Raw genomic sequence first — 26,681 nt, forward strand, 5'->3', positions numbered from 1 at the left:
TGGTGAGGGTGGTGGTGAGTGTGGTGGTGAGGGTGGTGAGTGTGGTGGTGAGTGTGGTGGTGAGTGTGGTGGTGAGGGTGGTGGTGAGGGTGGTGGTGAGTGTGGTGGTGAGTGTGGTGGTGAGTGTGGTGGTGAGTGTGGTGGTGAGGGTGGTGGTGAGAGTGGTGGTGAGTGTGGTGGTGAGGGTGGTGGTGAGTGTGGTGGTGAGGGTGGTGGTGAGTGTGGTGGTGAGGGTGGTGGTGAGGGTGGTGGTGAGTGTGGTGGTGAGTGTGGTGGTGAGTCTGGTGGTGAGTGTGGTGAGGGTGGTGAGGGTGGTGGTGAGGGTGGTGAGTGTGGTGGTGAGGGTGGTGGTGAGTGTGGTGGTGAGGGTGGTGGTGAGTGTGGTGGTGAGTGTGGTGGTGAGTGTGGTGAGGGTGGTGAGGGTGGTGAGTGTGGTGGTGAGTGTGGTGGTGAGTGTGGTGGTGAGTGTGGTGGTGAGTGTGGTGAGGGTGGTGTGAGTGGTGGTGGTGAGTGTGGTGGTGAGTGTGGTGGTGAGTGTGGTGAGGTTGGTGTGAGTGGTGGTGGTGAGTGTGGTGGTGAGTGTGGTGGTGAGTGTGGTGGTGAGTGTGGTGGTGAGTGTGGCGGTGAGGGTGGTGAGTGTGGTGGTGAGGGTGGTGAGTGTGGTGGTGAGTGGGTGGTGAGGGTGGTGGTGAGGGTGGTGAGGGTGGTGGTGAGGGTGGTGGTGAGGGTGGTGGTGAGGGTGGTGGTGAATGTGGTGGTGAGGGTGGTGAGGGTGGTGAGGGTGGTGGTGAATGTGGTGGTGAGGGTGGTGAGGGTGGTGAGGGTGGTGGTGAGTGTGGTGGTGAGTGTAGTGGTGAGTGTGGTGGTGAGTGTAGTGGTGAGTGTAGTGGTGAGTGGGTGGTGAGTGTAGTGGTGAGTGTGGTGGTGAGGGTGGTGAGGGTGGTGAGTGTGGTGGTGAGTGTAGTGGTGAGTGTGGTGGTGAGGGTGGTGGTGAGTGTGGTGGTGAGGGTGGTGGTGAGGGTGGTAAATTTGGGGCGTCGTGTGAACCGCGTGACGCGAACGGGGTTCACACACAGACAAAGCTCCCCCAGGTAGCCTCTAGCAGGGCTGTAGGGGCAAGTGCTGTTAGTGGCGAGTAGCAGCAGCAGTGTCTATGTACTACACACACCACACACACACTCACTCACACACTCACTCACACACTCACCCACAAACTCACCCTCTCACCCACTTACCCATTCACCCACCAAGTAACTCACCCACTCACCTCATCACTCACCCACTCACCCATTCACCCACTCACTCACCCATTCACTACCCACTCACCCACTCACCCACCCATTCACCCACCCACTCACCCACCAACTCATTCACTCACCCACTCACTCACCCACTCACCCACCCACTCGCGCACCCACTCACCCACCAACTCATTCACTCACCCACTCACTCACCCACTCACCCACCCACTAACCCACCCTCTCACCCACTCACCCATTCACCCATCAATTCACTCACACACCCACTCACCTCATCATTCACCCATTCACTCACCGACCCACTCACTCACCCACCTATTCACCCACTCACTCACCCATTCACGCACTCACTCACCCACCAACTCGTTCACTCACCCACTCACCTCATGACTCACCCACTCAATCACCCACTCACTCACCCACCCGCTCATTCACTTACTCACCATTTCACCCATTCACCCACTCACCCACCCACTCACTAACCCACCCAACCACTCACCCACTCACCCAGCCACTGACTAACTCACTCACCCACTCACTCACCTACAAACTCACCCTCTCACCCACTCACCCAGCCACCGACTCACTCACCCACCCATTCACCCACCCACTCACTCACCCATTCACCCACTCACTCACTCACCCACTCACTCACCCACCCACTCACTCACCCACTCACTCACCCACCACCCACCCACTCACCCACCCACTCACCAACCCACTCACCCACCCACTCACCCACCCACTCACCCACTCACCCACCCACTCACCAACTCACCCATCCACTCACCCACCCACTCACCCATTCACCCACCCACTCAGTGGCTAGGAAATGTTACCTACCTCGCCTGGTACACAGGAGGTCCTGGCTTCGATCCCGGACGCTGACGATGCCTCCCTGGTGTCTACCGTAGAGTCGGCGTCTCTCTCCCCAGTCGTGGGTTTCTTCCTCCGAATCCACCTCTCGGTTTTTCCCGTTCCGCATTTAGAGTGTGCCTCGTCACGCGCTCCGTAAGTTCGTCGGTAGCTCTGGCTTCCCGACAACGTGTCGATCCCACTTTGTGATAACCAGGTCGCTTCGTTGCCCAGTGGGGCTTATCTGTAAAACAACACGAAGAGTTTTGTTTTAGTGTGCGTCTCTGTGGGTCTCCGTGGGTCTCCGTGGGTCTCTGTGGGTCTCTGTGGGTCTCTGTGGGTGTGGGTCTGTGTGGGTCTCTGTGGGTGTGGGTCTGTGTGGGTCTCTGTGGGTCTCTGTGAGTCTCTGTGGGTCTCTGTGGATCTGTGTGGGTCTCTGTGGGTCTCTGTGGGTGTGGGTCTCTGTGGGTCTCTGTGGGTCTGTGTGGGTCTCCGTGGGTCTCTGTGGGTCTGTGTGGGTCTCTGTGGGTGTGGGTCTCTGTGGGTCTCTGTGGGTCTGTGTGGGTCTGTGTGGGTCTGTGTGGGTCTATGTGGGTCTCTGTGGGTCTGTGTGGGTCTCTGTGGGTCTGTGTGGGTCTCCGTGGGTCTGTGTGGGTCTCTGTGGGTCTCTGTGGGTCTCTGTGGGTCTCTGTGGGTCTCTGTGGGTCTGTGTGGGTCTCTGTGGGTCTCTGTGGGTCTCTGTGGGTCTCTGTGGGTCGCTGTGGGTGTGGGTCTCTGTGGGTCTCTGTGGGTCTCTGTGGGTGTGGGTCTCTGTGGGTCTCTGTGTGTCTGTGTGGGTCTGTGTGGGTCTCTGTGGGTCTCTGTGAGTCTCTGTGGGTCTCTGTGGGTGTGGGTCTCTGTGAGTCTCTGTGGGTCTCTGTGGGTGTGGGTCTCTGTGGGTCTCTGTGGGTCTCTGTGGGTTTCTGTGAGTGTGGGTCTCTATGAGTATGGGTCTCTGTGGGTCTCTGTGAGTATGGGTCTCTGTGCGTCTCTATGAGTGTGGGTCTCTGTGGGTCTGTGTGGGTCTCTGTGGGTGTGGGTCTCTGTGGGTCTCTGTGGGTCTCTGTGAGTGTGGGTCTCTGTGGGTCTCTGTGGGTCTCTATGAGTATGGGTCTCTGTGGGTCTGTGTGGGTCTCTGTGAGTCTCTGTGAGTGTGGGTCTCTGTGGGTCTGTGTGGGTCTCTGTGGGTCTCTGTGGGTCTCTGTGGGTGTGGGTCTCTGTGGGTCTCTGTGGGTCTCTGTGAGTCTCTGTGAGTGTGGGTCTCTCTGGGTCTCTATGAGTATGGGTCTCTGTGGGTCTCTATGGGTCTCTGTGGGTCTCTGTGGGTCTCTATGGGTCTCTATGGGTCTCTATGGGTCTCTGTGTGTCTCTGTGAGTATGGGTCTCTGTGGGTCTGTGTGGGTCTCTATGAGTATGGGTCTCTGTGGGTCTGTGTGGGTCTCTGTGAGTATGGGTCTCTGTGGGTCTCTGTGGTTCTCTGTGGGTCTCGGTGGGTCTGTGTGGGTGTGGGTCTCTGTGGGTCTCTGTGAGTATGGGTCTTTATGGGTCTCTATGGGTCTCTATGAGTATGGGTCTCTGTGGGTCTCTGAGTATGGGTCTCTATTGGTTTCTGTGGGTCTCTGTGAGTATGGGTCTCTGTGGGTCTGTGTGGGTCTCTATGAGTATGGGTCTCTGTGGGTCTCTATGAGTATGGGTCTCTGTGGGTCTGTATGTGTGTGTCTGTGTGTCTCTGTGTGTGTGTGTCTGAGATGGCCTGCCTACGATCTATCCTGGGTTTAACCAGACTGGATTGTGTGAGGAGCTCACAAATCCTTGAACGATCTGGGCAAGGTCCCATCGGTGAGCTCCTCCGGCAGGCAAGGCTGCGATGGCTGGGTCATGTAGCCCGCATGCCCAGCCACCGCATGCCGAAACAGCTTTTGTTTGCCCGGATTGAGGGCGCTAAGCGGGCGCGGCACGGGCTAGAGAAGAGATGGAGTGATGTGGTACAGGAGGACGTGGAGCTGAGTGGACTTGCTGATGACCGGTACCAGCGGTGTCAAGATCGGCCTCTGTGGAGGAGGCTCGTGAAGGATGCTACTGGGCAGTTGGAGGCAGTCGCCCTCCAACAACAACGGAGGGCGGAAGAACGACGCTCACAACAACGAGCGGAGCGCCGGGTGGCTAAAGCGCAGCAGGTTGGCACAGTAGGGGGCACAGGTGGTGCATCAGCCAGTCATCTCAGTCAGTCGACCCGTGGCACCTGGGTCTGCCCCGTGACCTCCTGCCAGCGGGCGTTCGACACTTCACGTGGCCTCAGGGTGCACATAGCCTGGCACAAGCGTCGTGGTGACGTCACCACCACTTAGTGGCGAATGGCGGTTGTTGTTGTTGTGTGTCTGTGTGTGTGTCTGTGTGTGCTTGTATGTGTGTCTGTGTGTATCTGTGTGTGTGTCTGTGTGTGTGTCTGTGTGTGTGTGTCTGTGTGTGGCTGTGTGTGTATCCGTGTGTGTGTCTGTGTGTGTGTGTGTCTGTGTGTATCTGTGTGTGTGTCTGTGTGTGTGTGTGTCTGTGTGTGTGGCTCTGTGTGTGTGTGTGTCTGTGTGTGTGTGTCTGTGTGTGTGTCTCTGTGTGTGTATCTGTGTGTGTATCTGTGTGTGTGTCTGTGTATATCTGTGTGTGTGTCTGTGTGTATCTGTGTGTGTGTCTGTGTGTGTGTCTGTGTGTGTGTGTGTCTGTGTGTGTGTCTGTGTGTGTGTCTGTGTGTGTGCCTGTGTGTGTGTATCTGTGTGTGTGTCTCTGTGTGTGTGTGTCTGTGTGTGTGTGTCTGTGTGTTTGTTTCTGTGTGTTTGCGCCTGTGTGTGTGTATCTGTGTGTGTGTATCTGTGTGTGTATGTGTGTGTGTGTCTGTGTGTGTGTCTGTGTGTGTGTGTGTATCTGTGTGTGTATCTGTGTGTGTGTCTGTGTGTGTGTATCTGTGTGTGTATCTGTGTGTGTGTCTGTGTGTGAGTCTCTGTGTGGGTATTTTTTATCTGTTCGAGAATTTCCCGCTCACATGCAATGGGCAATGCTCTCCCTCCCTCTCCCTCCCTCTGTAAGTTGTATCGAAATCGCCTTTAGTGTTGTTGCTGCTGGCGGCAAAATAAGGTTTTAAAAGTCTAAAGGCTCCCTCTCTCTCACGTTCCCTCTCTCACTTACCCTCTCTCTCCATCTCTCTCCATCTCTTTCCCTCTCTCTCCATCTCTCTCTCTCACTTACCCTCTCTCTCCCTCTCTCTTTCCCTCTCTCTCCATCACTCTCTCCATCACTCTCTCCATCTCACTCTCTCCAACTCTCCATCTCTCTCTCTCCATCTCTCTCTCTCCATCTCACTCTCTCTCTCCATCTCTCTCTCTCCATCTCTCTCTCTCCATCACGCTCTCTCCATCTCTCTCTCTACATCTCTCACCCTCTCTCTCCATCTCTCTCTCTCTCTCCATCTCTCTCTCTCTCCATCTCTCTCTCTCCATCACTCTCTCTCCATCTCTCTCTCTCCATCTCTCTCTCTCCATCTCTCTCTCCATCTCACTCTCTCCAACTCTCCATCTCACTCTCTCCATCTCTCACTCAATTTCTCTCTCTCCAATTCTCCATCTCTCACGCTCTCACTTTCCCTCTCTCTCCATCTCTCTCTCTCCATCTCTCTCTCAATCTCCCCCCCCCTCTCTCTCCGGAGTTAGCAATCAGTCGCGGAAAGTGCTTTCCGCGACTCAAGATTGCCTTCCACCCTGCCCCCCCCCTCTCTCTCTCCTCCCCCCTCTTTCTCTCTCTTATAAATAAACTCTTGCGGGCGCACGGGGACACACGCAGAGAGAGACACGGAGAGAGGAGAGAGACACAGAGAGAGAGAGACACGGAGGGAGACACATAGACATACAGAGAGAGACACAGAGAGAGAGAGAGACACGGAGAGAGACACGGAGAAAGAGACACACACAGAGAGAGACACAGAGAGAGAGAGACACGGAGAGAGAGACACGGAGAGAGAGAAACACACACAGAGAGACACGGAGAGAGACACGGAGAGAGGAGAGAGACACAGAGAGAGAGAGACACGGAGAGAGACACATAGACATACAGAGAGAGACACAGAGAGAGAGACACGGAGAGAGACACATAGACATACAGAGAGAGACACAGAGAGAGACAGAGAGAGAGACACGGAGAGAGAGACACACACAGAGAAAGACAGAGAGACACAGAGAGAGAAAGACACGGACAGAGAGACAGAGAGAGTGAGACACACAGAGAGAGACACACAGAGAGACACAGAGAGACAGAGAGAGAGAGAGTGAGACACACAGAGAGAGACACACAAAGAGACACAGAGAGAGAGACAGAGACACGGAGACACAGAGAGACACACAGAGAGAGAGACAGAGACACGGAGACACAGAGAGACACAGAGAGAGAGACAGAGACACGGAGACACGGAGAGACACACAGAGAGATTGAAGACTCGTAGAGACACACAGAGAGAGAGAGACACACAGAGAGAGACACACAGAGACCCACAGAGAGAGAGACAGAGACACAGAGAGACACAGAGAGAGAGAGACAGAGACACGGAGACACGGAGAGACACACAGAGAGATTGAAGACTCGTAGAGACGGTAGAAGACTTACGGAAGCTCAACCTGTAGAAGAGGATAACGCGCAAGCTGAAACAGAACAGGTAAAACACAGACACACACACAGACACACACACATACACACACAGTGTACACACATACACACACACATACACAGATACACACACAGACACACACATACACAAACACACATACACACACAGACACACACACAGACACACACAGACACACAGACATACACACACAGACACATACACACAGACACACACACACAGACACACACACAGACACACACACACATACACACACAGGTACACACAGACACACACACACACAGACACACACACAGACACACACACAGACACACACACACACAGACACACACACAGACACACACACAGACACACACACAGACACACACAGATACACACACACAGACACACACACAGACACACACAGACACACACACATACACACACAGACACACACACACACAGACACACACACAGACACACACAGAGACACACACACATACACACACAGACACACACACAGACACACACAGACACACACACATACACACACAGACATACACACAGACAAACACACAGACACACACACAAACATACACACAGACACACAAACAGGTACACACACAGACACAGACCCACACACACATACACAGTGTCCACACACACACAGACACACAAACAGGTACACACACAGACACAGACCCACACACACATACACACACACATACACAGTGTACACACACACAAACACACACACACACAGGTACACACAGACACACACACAGACACACAGAGACACACATACACACTGCGCACACACACACTCAGAAACATCATCCTCACTTAGTAACATCATCATCACTTAGTAACATCATCAACATCACTTAGTAACATCATTATCACTTAGTAACATCAACATCACTTAGTAACATCATCATCACTTAGTAACATCATCCTCACTTAGTAACATCGTCCTCACTTAGTAACATCATCATCACTTAGTAACATCATCCTCACTTAGTAACATCATCATCACTTAGTAACATCATCCTCACTTAGTAACATCATCATCACTTAGTAACATCATCCTCACTTAGTAACATCATCCTCACTTAGTAACATCAACATCACTTAGTAACATTAACATCACTTAGTAACATCATCCTCACTTAGTAACATCAACATCAATTAGTAACATCATCCTCACTTAGTAACATCATCAACATCACTTAGTAACATCAACATCACTTAGTAACATCATCATCACTTAGTAACATCATCCTCACTTAGTAACATCATCCTCACTTAGTAACATCATCATCACTTAGTAACATCATCCTCACTTAGTAACATCATCCTCACTTAGTAACATCATCATCACTTAGTAACATCATCATCACTTAGTAACATCATCCTCACTTAGTAACAACATCATCACTTAGTAACATCAACATCACTTAGTAACATCATCCTCACTTAGTAACATCATCAACATCACTTAGTAACATCAACATCACTTAGTAACATCATCATCACTTAGTAACATCATCCTCACTTAGTAACATCATCCTCACTTAGTAACATCATCATCACTTAGTAACATCATCATCACTTAGTAACATCAACATCACTTAGTAACATCATCCTCACTTAGTAACATCATCATCACTTAGTAACATCATCCTCACTTAGTAACATCAACATCACTTAGTAACATCATCATCACTTAGTAACATCATCCTCACTTAGTAACATCATCAACATCACTTAGTAACATCAACATCACTTAGTAACATCATCACTTAGTAACATCAACATCACTTAGTAACATCAACATCACTTAGTAACATCATCCTCACTTAGTAACATCATCCTCACTTAGTAACATCATCATCACTTAGTAACATCATCATCACTTAGTAACATCATCATCACTTAGTAACATCATCATCACTTAGTAACATCATCCTCACTTAGTAACATCATCATCACTTAGTAACATCATCCTCACTTAGTAACATCATCCTCACTTAGTAACATCAACATCACTTAGTAACATCATCATCACTTAGTAACATCATCATCACTTAGTAACATCATCCTCACTTAGTAACATCATCCTCACTTAGTAACATCAACATCACTTAGTAACATCATCATCACTTAGTAACATCAACATCACTTAGTAACATCATCCTCACTTAGTAACATCATCATCACTTAGTAACATCATCATCACTTAGTAACATCAACATCACTTAGTAACATCATTCTCACATAGTAACATCATCACTTAGTACATCAACATCACTTAGTAACATCATCATCACTTAGTAACATCATCCTCACTTAGTAACATCAACATCACTTAGTAACATCATCCTCACTTAGTAACATCATCATCACTTAGTAACATCATCATCACTTAGTAACATCATCATCACTTAGTAACATCATCATCACTTAGTAACATCATCCTCACTTAGTAACATCATCCTCACTTAGTAACATCATCATCACTTAGTAACATCATCATCACTTAGTAACATCATCCTCACTTAGTAACATCAACATCACTTAGTAACATCATCATCAATTAGTAACATCATCCTCACTTAGTAACATCATCCTCACTTAGTAACATCATCCTCACTTAGTAACATCAACATCACTTAGTAACATCATCATCAATTAGTAACATCATCCTCACTTAGTAACATCATCCTCACTTAGTAACATCATCCTCACTTAGTAACATCATCCTCACTTAGTAACATCAACATCACTTAGTAACATCATCATCACTTAGTAACATCATCATCACTTAGTAACATCAACATCACTTAGTAACATCATCCTCACTTAGTAACATCGTCATCACTTAGTAACATCATCATCACTTAGTAACATCATCCTCACTTAGTAACATCATCCTCACTTAGTAACATCATCCTCACTTAGTAACATCATCATCACTTAGTAACATCATCATCACTTAGTAACATCATCATCACTTAGTAACATCATCATCACTTAGTAACATCATCCTCACTTAGTAACATCATCATCACTTAGTAACATCATCCTCACTTAGTAACATCATCATCACTTAGTAACATCAACATCACTTAGTAACATCATCCTCACTTAGTAACATCATCCTCACTTAGTAACATCATCCTCATTTAGTAACATCATCCTCACTTAGTAACATCATCATCACTTAGTAACATCATCCTCACTTAGTAACATCATCATCACTTAGTAACATCAACATCACTTAGTAACATCATCCTCACTTAGTAACATCATCCTCACTTAGTAACATCATCCTCACTTAGTAACATCATCCTCACTTAGTAACATCATCCTCACTTAGTAACATCATCATCACTTAGTAACATCATCCTCACTTAGTAACATCATCCTCACTTAGTAACATCATCATCACTTAGTAACATCATCCTCACTTAGTAACATCATCATCACTTAGTAACATCATCATCACTTAGTAACATCATCATCACTTAGTAACATCATCCTCACTTAGTAACATCATCCTCACTTAGTAACATCATCAACATCACTTAGTAACATCATCCTCACTTAGTAACATCATCATCACTTAGTAACATCATCCTCACTTAGTAACATCATCATCACTTAGTAACATCATCCTCACTTAGTAACATCAACATCACTTAGTAACATCATCCTCACTTAGTAACATCATCATCACTCAGTAACATCATCCTCACTTAGTAATATCATCCTCACTTAGTAACATCATCCTCACTTAGTAACATCATCATCACTTAGTAACATCATCATCACTTAGTAACATCATCATCACTTAGTAACATCATCAACATCACTTAGTAACATCATCATCACTTAGTAACATCAACATCACTTAGTAACATCATCCTCACTTAGTAACATCATCCTCACTTAGTAACATCATCCTCACTTAGTAACATCATCCTCACTTAGTAACATCATCATCACTTAGTAACATCATCATCACTTAGTAACATCATCCTCACTTAGTAACATCATCCTCACTTAGTAACATCATCCTCACTTAGTAACATCAACATCACTTAGTAACATCATCATCACTTAGTAACATCATCCTCACTTAGTAACATCATCCTCACTTAGTAACATCATCATCACTTAGTAACATCATCATCACTTAGTAACATCAACATCACTTAGTAACATCAACATCACTTAGTAACATCATCATCACTTAGTAACATCAACATCACTTAGTAACATCATCCTCACTTAGTAACATCAACATCACTTAGTAACATCATCATCACTTAGTAACATCATCCTCACTTAGTAACATCATCCTCACTTAGTAACATCATCCTCACTTAGTAACATCATCATCACTTAGTAACATCATCATCACTTAGTAACATCAACATCACTTAGTAACATCATCCTCACTTAGTAACATCAACATCACTTAGTAACATCAACATCACTTAGTAACATCATCCTCACTTAGTAACATCATCCTCACTTAGTAACATCAACATCACTTAGTAACATCAACATCACTTAGTAACATCATCCTCACTTAGTAACATCAACCTCACTTAGTAACATCATCCTCACTTAGTAACATCAACATCACTTAGTAACATCAACCTCACTTAGTAACATCATCCTCACTTAGTAACATCAACATCACTTAGTAACATCAACATCACTTAGTAACATCATCCTCACTTAGTAACATCATCCTCACTTAGTAACATCATCCTCACTTAGTAACATCAACATCACTTAGTAACATCAACATCACTTAGTAACATCATCCTCACTTAGTAACATCAACCTCACTTAGTAACATCATCCTCACTTAGTAACATCATCATCACTTAGTAACATCCTCACTTAGTAACTTACTGTCACCATGGTAACCCCTCAAGCCCCTCCCCCTCACTTCCGGTCACCATTGTAACCCCTACCCCCCTTCCTGTCACCATGGCAACCCTTACCCCCACTCTCCCTCCCCTCACTTCCGGTCACCATGGTAACCCCTACCCCAACTTCCTGTCACCATGGTAACCCCTACTCCCCCCAACTTCCTGTCACCATGGTAACCCGCGGTGCGTTACGTGGTCCCCTCCCTCCCACCCCCGCAGGTTTTCCCCGGCGCCATGACGGAGGAGTCACGTGGCTCGGGCCTACCCCCCGCGGGCCCCTCCCCCGCGTCCCTACCCCCCGCGGGCCCCTCCCCTTGCGTGGGGCAGTCGGCCCCGCCCCCACGCCGCAACCTCGTGACGTCACTCGCCCTCGCGCTGCTCCTCACCGCGTGCTGCGCCCTCGCCGCCGGGTGGGGGCTCGCCCGCAGCCAGGTCAGAGGTCACGGCGGGTGGGGGGAGGTCGGGAGGGGTGGTGGGAGGGGCGTGGAAAGGCGTGGTGGGGGGGGGCGGTGGGAGGGGCGTTGGGATGGGCGGGGCGAGGAGCGGGGGGAGGGCGGGGCGAAGTTGAGAGGAGGGGCGGGGGGGGGTCGGGAGGGGTGGTGGGAGGGGCGGGGGGAGGGGCGTGGAGAGGCGTGGTGGGAGGGGCGGTGGGAGGGGCGTTGGGATGGGCGGGGCGAGGAGCGGGGGGGAGGGGCGTGGGAGAGGGGAAAATGCTGAGCCGTGCCGACCTCTGACCTTGCGTCTGTCCTCCCCCTCTCCGCCCCGCCCCTCCTCCCCCCACCCGCCCCGCCCCTCCCCCCACCCCCTCCACAGCAGCCCCGCCCTGCCAACAGCAGACTCGGTGAGTCGCGAGTTGAGGCTGAGTCGACCTAGAGGGGGGTCCACACCGCCCACCTCCCTCCAGTGCAGTTCTGTAGACGGTTGGAAATTCCACGTTCCCATGGCCGCAAATGTAACGAGGCTGCTGCTACCAACAGCACTTGCCCCTACAGCCCTGCTAGAGGCTACCTGGGGGAGCTTTGTCGGTGTGTGGTGTGTGTAGTACATAGACACTGCTGCTGCTACTCGCTAGCTAACAGCACTTGCCCCTACAGCCCTGCTAGAGGCTACCTGGGGTAGCTTTGTCTGTGTGTGTGTGGTGTGTGTAGTACATATACACTGTGCACTATGCGTAGGTGTGTGTGTAGGTGTGTGTGTAATGCTGTGTGTGTCTGTATGTAATGCTGTGTCTGTATGTGTGTAGGTGTGTAGGTGTGTGTGTGTAATAATACATCTATTTTGACCACGTAGTTCGTGAAGCCTTCAATAGCTGTACCGGGGGAATCTCCATATGGTACAGATATAATGGGAGGCTGATCGATGCCCGGGTGCGGTCAAGGGATGGCTCCCTATTGGTCAACCACGTTATGTATGCTGATGATTTGGTAATAGCTGCTCAGTCAGAGGAGGAGTTGGAGACGCTGCTGCTGAGACTGGAGCGTGCCACTAAGAGGTGGGGCCTTACCATCAGCTCCACCAAAACTAAGCACCTGCCTGGGTATTTTGTACCATCGGACACTCCACCCCCACAACTCCCAATCGGTGATGGGGCAGTTGTGGAGAGAGTGGAGAGTTTCCCATACCTGAGCAGTGTGCTTATGACTGGCTCCAGTTTAACAGCAGAGGTCTCACTCCGAATCAGTCGAGTGGCAATATCTTTTCATAGGTTGCGTAACGCTGTGTGGAAGCTACCTGGTCTGTCGCTCCGTACGGAGCTTCAGGTCTTCTCGGCCACGGTCATTCCCTCCCTTCTCTACGATTGCGAAACGTGGACCCCCCTAATGGAACATCTCTGCATGGTTAGAAACATTTAGAATGGCCTGCCTACGATCAATCCTGGGTTTAACCAGGCTGGATTGTGTGAGGGGCTCACAAATCCTCAAAAGATCTGGGCAGGGTCCCATCGGTGAGCTCCTCCGGCAGGCAAGGCTGCGTTGGCTGGGTCATGTAGCCTGCATGCCCAGCCACCGCATGCCGAAACAGCTTTTGTTCGGCCGGATTGAGGGGGCTAAGCGGGCGCGGCACGGGCTAGAGAAGAGATGGAGTGATGTGGTACAGGAGGACGTGGAGCTGAGTGGACTTGCCGATGACTGGTACCAGCGGTGTCAAGATCGGCCTCTGTGGAGGAGGCTCGTGAAGGACGCTACTGGGCAGTTGGAGGTAGTCACCCTCCAACAACAACGGAGGGCGGAGGAGCGACGCTCACAACAACGAGCGGAGCGCTGGGTGGCTAAAGCACAGCAAGTTGGTACAATAGGGGGCACAGGTGGTGCATCAGCCAGTCATCTCAGTCAGTCGACCCGTGGCACCTGCTGGGTCTGCCCCGTGACCTCCTGCCAGCGGGCGTTCAACACTTCACGTGGCCTCAAGGTGCACATAGCCTGGCACAAGCGTCATGGTGACGTCACCGCCACTTAGTGGTGAATGGCGGTTGTTGTTGTTGTAATTGTTTAAGTGTGTGTAACTGTGTGTGTGTGTGTAACTGTGTGTGTGTAACTGTGTGTGTAATTGTTTAAGTGTGTGTAACTGTGTGTGTGTAACTGTGTGTGTATAACTGTGTGTGTATAATTGTTTAAGTGTGTGTAACTGTGTGTGTGTAACTGTGTGTGTGTAACTGTGTGTGTGTAACTGTGTGTGTGTAATTGTTTAAGTGTGTGTAACTGTGTGTGTAACTGTGTGTGTGTAACTGTGTGTGTAACTGTGTGTGTGTGTAACTGCGTGTGTTGATTGTATCAGAATCTGCAAATGAAAACTCCTTTGACGAGGAAACTCAGCCCAGAGCCGTTCACCTCATCCTGCCTTTCGACAAGCCAGGTGCACACACACAGTTACACACACCACACACACACAGTTACACACACACACAGTTACACACACACAGTTACACACACACACAGTTACACACACACCACATACACACACCACACACACACAGTTACACACACACCCCACACACACACTACACACAGTTACACACACACACAGTTACACACACAGTTACACACACACAGTTACACACACACAGTTACACACACAGTTACACACACAGTTACACACACACACAGTTACACACACACAGTTACACACACAGTTACACACACCACACACACACAGTTACACACACACAGTTACACACACACAGTTACACACACACAGTTACACACACAGTTACACACACAGTTACACACACACACAGTTACACACACAGTTACACACACAGTTACACACACCACACACACACAGTTACACACACACACAGTTACACACACACACACAGTTACACACACACACAGTTACACACACACCACACACACACACCACACACACAGTTACACACACACACAGTTACACACACACAGTTACACACACACCACATACACACACCACACACACACACAGTTACACACACACACCACACACACACACTACACACAGTTACACACACACACAGTTACACACACACAGTTACACACACACAGTTACACACACAGTTACACACACAGTTACAAACACACACAGTTACACACACAGTCACACACACACAGTTACACACACACCACACAACACACAGGTACACACAGTTACACACACACATCACACACACACAGTTACACACACACAGTTACACACACACCACACACACACACACCACACACACACACCACACACACACCACACACACAGTTACACACACAACACATACACACAGTTACACACACACACAGTTACACACACACACCACACACACAGTTACACACACACCACACACACCACACACACACACAGTTACACACACACCACACACACACACAGTTACACACACACCACACACACACACCACACACACAGAGTTACACACACAACACATGCATCACACACACACAACACGCACACACCACACACACACACCACACACACAGTTACACACACAACACACCACACACACACAGTTACACACACACCACACACACATCACACACACACCACACACACACAGAGTTACACACACACCACACACACACACAGTTACACACACACACCACACACACAGTTACACACACACCACACACAGTTACACACACACCACACACACACAGGTACACACACCACACACACACAGTTACACACACACCACACACACAGTTACACACACACTACACGCACACCACACACACACAGTTACACACACACCACACACACACAGTTACACACACACACCACACACACACCATACACACACCACACACACACAGTATTACACACACACAACAACAACACTAAGTGGTGGTGACATCACCACGATGCTTGTGCCAGGCTATGTGCACCCTGAGGCCACGTGAAGTGTCGAACGCCCGCTGGCAGGAGGTCACGGGGCAGACCCAGGTGCCACGGGTCGACTGAGATCACTGGCTGATGCACCACCTGTGCCCCCTACTGTGCCAACCCGCTGTGCTTTAGCCACCCGGCGCTCCGCTCGTTGTTCTGAGCGTCGCTCCTCCGCCCTCCGTTGTTGTTGGAGGGCGACTACCTCCAACTGCCCAGTAGCATCCTTCACGTACCTCCTCCACAGAAGCCGATCTTGACACCGCCGGTACCAGTCATCGGCAAGTCCACTCAGCTCCACGTCCTCCTGTACCACATCACTCCATTTCTTCTCTAGCCCGTGCCGCGCCCGCTTAGCCCCCTCGATCCGGCCGAACAAAAGCTGTTTCGGCATGCGGTGGCTGGGCATGCGGGCTACATGACCCAGCCATCGCAGCCTTGCCCGCCGGAGGAGCTCACCGATGGGACCTTGCCCAGATCTGTCAAGGATTTGTGAGCTCCTCACACAATCCAGTCTGGTTAAACCCAGGATGGATCGTAGGCAGGCCAGCCTAAATGTTTCTAACCGGCGAAGATGTTCCATTAGGGGGGTCCATGTTTCGCAAGCGTAGAGAAGGGAGGGAATGACCGTGGCCGAGAAGACCTGAAGCTTAGTGCGGAGCGACAGACCAGGTAGCTTCCACACAGCGTTACGCAACCGATGAAAAGATATTGCCGCTCGACTGATTCGGAGTGAGACCTCTGCTGTTAAACTGGAGCCAGTCATAAGCACACTGCCCAGGTATGGGAAACTCTCCACTCTCTCCACAACTGCCCCATCACCGATTGGGAGTTGTGGGGGTGGAGTGTCCGATGGTACAAAATACCCAGGCAGGTGCTTAGTTTTGGTGGGGCTGATGGTAAGGCCCCACCTCTTAGTGGCACGCTCCAGTGTCAGCAGCAGCATCTCCAACTCCTCCTCTGACTGAGCAGCTATTACTAAATCATCAGCATACATAACGTGGTTGAGCAATAGGGTGCCATCCCTTGATCGCACCCGGGCATCGATCAGCCTCCCATTATATCTGAACCATATGGAGATTCCCCCGGTACAGCTATTAAAGGCTTCACGAACTACGTGGTCAAAATAGATGTTAAATAATGTGGGAGCCAGAGGACATCCCTGTCGCACCCCAAGGTGTACAGAGAATGGCTCTGACTCCCGGCCATGTAATTTTACCCGGGCCTGCTCACCGTCATGAAGGTCTTTAATGATTGTGAGCAGAGGGTCAGGGACTCCGAAAGCATGAAGAACAACCCAGAGCCCAGCCTTACTGCCCGGTGCCTTTCCTGGTCTCAGACTCTGGATCTCCTTCAGTACTTCCTCAACAGATGGCACCTCAGCAAGTCACTCACAGGGGGTGACGTCTTCCTCAAATATTTGGGGCACCGCAGCCTCAGCAGGGTCATTCCCACTTTGTCCCACATTGTTTTCCAGGCTGAGGGATTTCCCCTCCCCCAGGAACCTCACAGAAATGCTCGGGCAATCTGGAAACCTGTTCCTGGGGGTCAGAGATTGGATCACCGTTCTTTCCCTTAATGATTGTAATAGGTGTGGCGCTGCAGGTTATTTTTTTGATGGAATTAAAGGGCGATTTGTGATCGCGGGCCATTGAGGCAGACTCCATCTCCTGAGCAACCCGCGACCACCACCCATCCTTGCAGCACCTCACGGCTCTCCGAACCTCCGAGCGAAGGCTTCGGTAAGCCTCCTCATTCTACGACGTGGGATGCTGTAGCCGATGAGAGTGGGCCTGTCGTTTTTTCTCAGCCAGCTTGAACACCTCTGTCAGCCAGGGTCTCTGGGGAGGTCTAGACCGTGTACCCAAAGCAGCCATTGCAGCTACATGAGCTACATTCCTAAACCTCGCCCATTTCCCCTCCACATCAGGAGGAGTGGGGGACGATGCCAACCCCAGCCGCAAGCGATGATGAAATTCTCGCTTGCAACTTTCATCAGATAACTGAGACCAGGCCACTTTAGGTTGGAATGGGGTCCTGGGTGTACACCCACCACCGGAGTGGAAGAATGGCAGGCACATCTTACAGATGACAAGTCGATGGTCAGTGGGCAGATCAGCTCCACGGTCGGTCCTGGTGTCAAGGACATGGGCTTGCATCCGCTGGTCCGTCACTATGTAGTCCAGCAGATGTTCTTGCTTGGACCCGGCATGCATTCATGATGTTGTGTGGATGCGCCGATGCCGGAACAGCGTGTTGGTAATTACAAGCCCATGGGTTGCATCTAGCAGCCTCCTACCGTTGTTATTGAGCGATCCGGCCCATGTCCTCCAATCACTCCAGACCAGATGCCAGCATCATGACCAACTCGGGCATTGAAGTCACCCAACAAGATGACTCTATCCCGAGAGGCCACTTTAGCCAGCACCTGTGACAGGAGGTAATAGAAGGCATCTGACTCATCGGCCTTGCCTGCATCCCTCCATGGATGTTCGTCTTCTGTGGGGGCATAAGTAACCACGACCACAACTCCTCGCCTCTGGTTAATGTGAAGGCGAGCCCAAAGTAGCCTGGGGCTTACAGCTTCCCACACCTCACCGCCACGCTCCCATGCCCCATTCATTCTTTTGTTCAGATAAAGAGCCACTCCCTGTTGTTTGGCAGTGTCCTGCCCCGAGTAAAGGACTGTCCACCCCTCATGGTGGCAGGAGCCAGAGCCGGTCCACCGGACCTCCTGAACGCCACAGAGATCCAGGCGGTACCGGTCCAGCTCCCGACAGAGGAGTGGCAGCCTCTCCTCCGCAGTGAGCGTTCGAACATTCCACGTGGCCACTCGTAGTGGTTTTTCGTTGTTTCTGGAGTAGCCCCGAGGGTAGGTATTTAATCTCCTGGCTCCGCCAATTGGGGTTTGCCCAGGAGACTTCATAGACGCCTGGCCCCCCGGGGCCTCTTCCGCAAGGCACTGCTTACAACATCTTTACACACACCACACACACACAGCTTCGCAGACACACACACGTTACACTCGCGCAAAGACAAAGATCCCCCATATAGCCTTAACAGACTGTAGGGGCAAGTGCTGTTAGCGAGCAGCACCTATGAAGGCCGGAACGGTACACGAGGGGGTGGGTGGCCAGCACCACGCCCGACCGCCTTTGTCTCCCCAGTGGCGATGTTTACTACACACCGCACCAGGTACTCATTTGAGGCTGAGTCGACCAAGGGGAGGCCCGGGACCGGTTCAGATAATCGTCACTGGTGTTGTTGGCCGTGAGCGGAAATCGAACCCGGGTCGCCAGGTTCATAGCGCAGCGTAGCGCTAACCACTACTACACTACCACTTACACACAGACACACATGCAGCATTACACACAGCATTACACACACACAGCATTACACACACACACAGCATTACACACACACAGCATTACACACACACAGACACACAACATTACACACACACAGCATTACACACACACACAGCATTACACACACAGCATTACACACACACACAGCATTACACACACACAGCATTACACACACACAGACACACACAGACAGCATTACACACACACACAGCATTACACACACACAGCATTACACACAGCATTACACACACACACAGCATTACACACACAGCATTACACACACACAGCATTACACACACAGCATTACACACACACACAGCATTACACACAGACACACACAGCATTACACACACACACACACACATCATTTTACACACACACACAGCATTACACACACACAGCATTACACACACACACATCATTACACACACACAGACACACACACAGCATTACACACACACAGCATTACACACACACAGCATTACACACACACAGACACACAACATTACACACAGCATTACACACACACACAGCATTACACACACACAGCATTACACACACACACAGCATTACACACACACAGCATTACACACACACACACAGCATTACACACACACACACAGCATTACACACACACATACACACAGCATTACACACACACAGACACACACATTACACACACACAGCATTACACACACAGCATTACACACACACAGCATTACACACACAGCATTACACACACACAGACACACACAGACAGCATTACACACACACAGCATTACACACACACAGCATTACACACACAGCATTACACACACACAGCATCACACACACACAGACACACACACACAGCATTACACACACACAGCATTACACACACACAGCATTACACACACACAGCATTACACACACACACAGCATTACACACACAGCATTACACACACACAGCATTACACACACACAGCATTACACACACACACACAGCATTACACACACACACATCATTACACACACACAGACAGCATTACACACACACAGCATTACACACACACACAGCATTACACACACACACAGCATTACACATACACACAGCATTACACACACACAGACACACACATTACACACATTACACACACACAGCATTACACACACACATTACACACACACAGCATTACACACACACAGCAGTACACACACACAGCATTACACACACAGCATTACACACACACAGCATTACACACACACAGACACACACACACAGCATTACACACACACAGCATTACACACACACAGCATTACACACACACACAGCATTACACACACAGCATTACACACACACACACAGCATTACACACACACAGCATTACACACACAGCATTACACACACACACAGCATTACACACACACAGCATTACACACACACAGCATTACACACACACACAGCATTACACACACAGCATTACACACACAGCATTACACACACACACACACTGCATTACACACACACACACAGCATTACACACACACAGCATTACACACACACACAGCATTACACACACAGCATTACACACACAGCATTACACACACACACACACACTGCATTACACACACACACACAGCATTACACACACACAGCATTACACACACACAGCATTACACACAGACACACATTACACACACAGCATTACACACACAGCATTACACACACAGCATTACACACACACAGACACACAACATTACACACACACAGCATTACACACACACACAGCATTACACACACACAGCATTACACACACACAGACACACAACATTACACACACACAGCATTACACACACACACAGCATTACACACACACAGCATTACACACACACAGCATTACACACACACAGCATTACACACACAGACAGCATTACACACAGACACAGCATTACACACACACACAGCATTACACACACACAGCATTACACACACAGCATTACACACACACAGACAGCATTACACACACACATCATTACACACACACAGCATTACACACACAGCATTACACACACACAGACAGCATTACACACACACATCATTACACACACACAGCATTACACACACAGCATTACACACACAGACAGCATTACACACAGACACAGCATTACACACACACACAGCATTACACACACACAGCATTACACACACAGCATTACACACACACAGACAGCATTACACACACACATCATTACACACACACAGCATTACACACACAGCATTACACACACACAGACAGCATTACACACACACAGCATTACACACACACACAGCATTACACACACAGCATTACACACACACAGCATTTTCATTTTCTGTCCACGTGGTGGCTTTACCGAAAGAACCAAGCATAGGAATTCCTGCAGTCACGAACGTTTTAAGTCAAAACATGAATAGTGTTAATAAAGTATTAAAGTGTTGTACACACGCCATTACACAGGAAGGGGTGGGGCATGGACAGGAAGGGGTGGAGCCTATATACGAAGGGGTGGGGCACACGCCGGAAGGGGTGGAGCCTATATACGAAGGGGTGGGGCATACACAGGAAGGGGTGGTGTCTGTAGAGGAAGGGGCGGGGCATAGACGGGAAGGGGTGGAGCCTAAATACGAAGGGGTGGGGCATACACAGGAAGGGGTGGTGTCTGTAGAGGAAGGGGCGGGGCATGGACAGGAAAGGGGTGGAGCCTATATACGAAGGGGTGGGGTATACACAGGAAGGGGTGGTGTCTGTAGAGGAAGGGGTGGGGCATGGACAGGAAAGGGGTGGAGCCTATATACGAAGGGGTGGGGTATACACAGGAAGGGGTGGTGTCTGTAGAGGAAGGGGTGGGGCATGGACAGGAAAGGGGTGGAGCCTATATACGAAGGGGTGGGGCATACACAGGAAGGGGTGGTGTCTGTAGAGGAAGGGGCGGGGCATGGACAGGAAAGGGGTGGAGCCTATATACGAAGGGGTGGGGTATACACAGGAAGGGGTGGTGTCTGTAGAGGAAGGGGTGGGGCATGGACAGGAAAGGGGTGGAGCCTATATACGAAGGGGTGGGGTATACACAGGAAGGGGTGGTGTCTGTAGAGGAAGGGGTGGGGGGCATGGACAGGAAGGGGTGGAGCCTATACACGAAGGGGTGGGGCATACACAGGAAGGGGTGGTGTCTGTAGAGAAATGGGTGGGGCATGGACAGGAAGGGGTGGTGTCTGTAGTGGAAGGGGTGGAGCCTATATACGAAGGGGTGGGGCATACACAGGAAGGGGTGGTGTCTGTAGAGAAAGGGGTGGGGCATGGACAGGAAGTGGTGGAGCCTAAAGCAGAACTGTCTTAATAATAATAATAATTACAAACAAACCTGGGGAGTTATCAATTCCAAAAGTTTAAAATTTGTTCCAAAACACAAAAAAAGTTGACCGGACTGACCTCTCCCCCGCGTCCCGCCAGGACCCCCAGAAATCCAGTGGTTTGTTGAGTCAGCATTGGACGACCAGCAGGACCCTCAACAAGACCCTCACCAGGGCACTCACCAGGGCACTCACCAGGGCACTCACCAGGGCGCTCACCACCATCACGGCGGCGATGGCGGCGGCCGGAGGCGGTTCACGAGGAGCCACGGGGAGAGGTTTCCACTCCCCGCTCACCCTCACCACCCTCACCTTTATGCCACCGTGCCCTGGAGTCTCTCGATGAGATCCCCGCGGGTGCAGGAGCCGCCTCCGTCGCCGGGGCAACCGCCGTCGCCGGGGCAACCGCCGTCGCCGGGGCAACCGCCGTCGCCGGGGCAACCGCCGTCGCCGGGGCAACCGCCGTCGCCGGGGCAACCGCCGCTACTCGACGGGCTTGTGATCGACCAGGACGGCATTTACTACGTCTACAGCCGCGTCTGCTTCCAGACCCCGGACCGTGTTGAAGAGGATGGTCAAACGACTTCTCCAACTCCTCCTCCTCCTCCTCATCCTCCTCCTCCTCCTCCTCCTCATCATCCTCCTCCTCATCCTCCGACGACGACTCCGACGGCGACTCCGACTCCGACTCTTCGCCGTGGAAGCCGCCGGAGCCGCCCGCCGCTGAGGAAACTCGGGCGGCATGCCCGAGCGCTCGGGAGCCGGGTGGAGGCGGAGCAGGTGGAGGTGGCCGAGGAGTTGGTGGCCGAGGAGGTTGAGGAGGAGGTTGAGGAGGAGGAGGAGGAGGAGGAGGGGGCGACGTCCGCGAGGGATCCCGGACCCCTGCGGAGGGACGACGCAACGGAGGGCAGCGCCGGCGAGGCCGTGAGGGAGGCCGGATCGTCACGGAGGCGGGCGGGGGTCAGGGCCCGGCCCGGACCGTCCGGGCGGGGCGTTGCGGGGACCGGCGGGGACGCGGGACGCCCGGCGGGGACGAGGAGGAAGCCCGGACCGGCCGTGAGGGAGGCCGCGCGGCTCCGCAGGGAGGCGGGGACCGGTGCCGGGCCCCGAGCTCAGCCCCGGGAACCGGAGCGGTCGTCTGGGCGACTCCGGCAGGAGGCGGAGGAGGAGGAGGAGGAGGAGGAGGAGGAGGCGGTGGAGGAGGAGGAAGATGACAAGGGGGTGGAGGCGGTGGTGGGGTACTCCGTGATGCGGCGGCCCAGTGAGTCGCCGGAACGGCAGCAAAACGTCCTGCAGAGCGACGATCTCCTGCTGTGGAAGGTGACGGGGAGGGCACGGGAAGTCGAGATTCCCCGACACGCACACCCTGACGCGCCCGTTCACTGACTCACCCACCCACCCACCCACTCACTCACTCAGCCACCCCACCCACTCACCTACCCACCGACTCAATCACCCACTCAACCACTCACTCACTCACCCACCCACCCACTCGCCCGCCCGCTCACTGACTCACCCACCCACCCCACCCACCCCACCCACTCACCTACCCACCGACTCAACCACCCACTCAACCACTCACTCACCCACCCACTCACTGACTCACCCACCCACTCACTGACTCACTCAGCCACCCCACCCATCCACTCGTCCGCCCGCCCGCTCACTGACTCACCCACCCACCCCACCCACTCAACCACTCACTCACCCACCCATCTACCCATTCACCCACTCAACTGCTCACTCAACCCATCTACCCACCCACTCACCCACCCACTCACTGACTCACTCAGCCACCCACCCACTCACCCACCCACTCACTGACTCACTCAGCCACCCACCCACTCACCTACCCACCGACTCAATCACCCACTCAACCACTCACTCACTGACTCACTCGCCCGCTCACTCACTGGCTCACTCACCCACCCACTCACCCACCCACGCACTGACTCACTCACCTACCCCACCAACTCTCCTACCCACCGACTCGACCACCCACTCAACCACTCACCCACCCACCTACCCATTCACACACCTACCCATTCACCCACTCAACTGCTCACTCACCCATCTACCCACACACCCACTCAACCACTCACTCACTCACCCACCCACTCATCTACCCATTCACCCACTCAACTGCTCACTCAACCCATCTACCCACTAACTCACCCACGCACTCATCCACCCGCACACCCACTCACTCACACACCCACCTACCCATTCACCCACTCACCCACCTACTCACCCACCCACCAACCCACCAACCATCCACTCACCTATCCACCTACCAACTCACCCACCAACCCCACCCCACCTCACATCACCACCACCCCACCTCTACGAATGTCCGACTCCACTCCCTCTCTCTCTTGGGTGAATGGGTGGGTGAATGGGTGGGTGGGTGAATGGGTGGGTGAATGGGTGGGTGGGTGAATCGGTGGGTGAATGGGTGGGTGGATGAGTGGGTGGGTGAATGGTTGAGTGGGTGGGTGAGTGGGTCGGTGGGTGGGTGGGTGAGTGGGTGGGTGGATGAGTGAGTGAGTGACTTAGTGAGTAAGTAACCGGATGAGTGACTGAATGGCTGATTGAGTAGGTGAGTGAACGGCTGAGTGAGTAACCGAGTGAATGGCTGAGTGAGTGAGTAACTTAGTGAGTGAGTAACCGGGTGAGTGACTGAATGGCTGAGTGAGAGGGTGAGTGAATAGCTGAGTGAGTGGGTGAGTGAATGGCTGAGTGGGTGAGTGAATGGCTGAGTGAGTGAGTGAATGGCTGAGTGGGTGAGTGAATGGCTGAGTGAATGGCTGAGTGAGTGGCTGAGTGAGTGGCTGAGTGAATGGCTGAGTGAGTGGCTGAGTGAATGGCTGAGTGAGTTGCTGAGTGAATGGCTGAGTGAGTGGCTGAGTGAATGGCTGAGTGAGTGGCTGAGTGAATGGCTGAGTGAGTGGCTGAGTGAGTGGCTGAGCGAGTGGCTGAGCGAGTGGCTGAGTGGCTGAGCGGCTGAGTGAGTGGCTGAGTGGCTGAGTGAGTGGCTGAGTGAATGGCTGAGTGAGTGGCTGAGTGAATGTCTGAGTGAGTGGCTGAGTGAGTGGCTGAGCGAGTGGCTGAGCGAGTGGCTGAGTGGCTGAGCGGCTGAGTGAGTGGCTGAGTGGCTGAGTGAGTGGCTGAGTGAATGGCTGAGTGAGTGGCTGAGTGAATGGCTGAGTGGCTGAGCGAATGGCTGAGTGAGTGGCTGAGTGAATGACTGAGTGGCTGAGTGAGTGGCTGAGTGAATAGCTGAGTGAGTGGCTGAGTGAATGGCTGAGTGGCTGAGCGAATGGCTGAGTGAGTGGCTGAGTGAATGACTGAGTGGCTGAGTGAGTGGCTGAGTGAATAGCTGAGTGAGTGGCTGAGTGAATGGCTGAGTGAGTGGCTGAGTGAATGGCTGAGTGAGTGGCTGAGTGGCTGAGTGAGTGGCTGAGCGAGTGGCTGAGTGAATGGCTGAGTGGCTGAGCGAGTGGCTGAGTGGCTGAGTGAGTGGCTGAGTGAATGGCTGAGCGAGTGAGTGAGTGGCTGAGTGAGTGGCTGAGTGAGTCACTGACTGGGCTCCGTCTCTACCCCACCTCTCCCCCCCTCCCCCCCTTTGTGTCAGGATGGCCCCACCAGCTGCGTGTCAGGCCACGAGGAGGCTCTGGTGAACCTCAAGGCCGGAGACTTGCTGTTAGTCAAGATCAGGTCCACGAGCCCTTCCGTGCAGCTCTGCCCGGATATGGCTTACCTTGGAGCATTTTACGTGAGCGGAAATCACAACGGCTGACTGCGTGGGTGGGTGGGTGAGTGAGTGGGTGGGTAGGT

General features: G+C 51.7%; 1 protein-coding gene across 1 annotated transcript; it reads left to right on the plus strand.

The window, feature by feature from the left end:
• The first annotated feature begins 2,085 nt into the window (after positions 1 to 2,085).
• LOC116958135 (uncharacterized) lies at positions 2,086 to 26,681 on the plus strand. Its single transcript, XM_076055663.1, has 6 exons — positions 2,086 to 6,846; positions 11,964 to 12,176; positions 12,558 to 12,585; positions 14,520 to 14,597; positions 22,945 to 24,164; positions 26,479 to 26,681. Exons 2-6 carry the CDS (start codon positions 11,979 to 11,981, stop codon positions 26,641 to 26,643), a joined length of 1,689 nt encoding a protein of 562 aa, XP_075911778.1. The 5' UTR covers positions 2,086 to 6,846; positions 11,964 to 11,978; the 3' UTR covers positions 26,644 to 26,681.

The sequence above is a fragment of the Petromyzon marinus genome, chromosome 72, assembly GCF_048934315.1.
Source record: "Petromyzon marinus isolate PM22_M1 ecotype Great Lakes invasive population chromosome 72, UKy_Petmar_22M1.pri1.0, whole genome shotgun sequence".
Lineage (NCBI taxonomy): Eukaryota > Metazoa > Chordata > Hyperoartia > Petromyzontiformes > Petromyzontidae > Petromyzon > Petromyzon marinus.

Bases quoted from the DNA above. Each gene is read 5' to 3' on its own strand.
- LOC116958135 (XM_076055663.1), top strand. From the start codon at position 11,979: ATGACGGAGGAGTCACGTGGCTCGGGCCTACCCCCCGCGGGCCCCTCC. The intron at 12,586-14,519 runs GTGAGTCGCGAG...TGATTGTATCAG, and splicing joins CCCTGCCAACAGCAGACTCG to AATCTGCAAATGAAAACTCC. The intron at 24,165-26,478 runs GTGACGGGGAGG...CCTTTGTGTCAG, and splicing joins ACGATCTCCTGCTGTGGAAG to GATGGCCCCACCAGCTGCGT.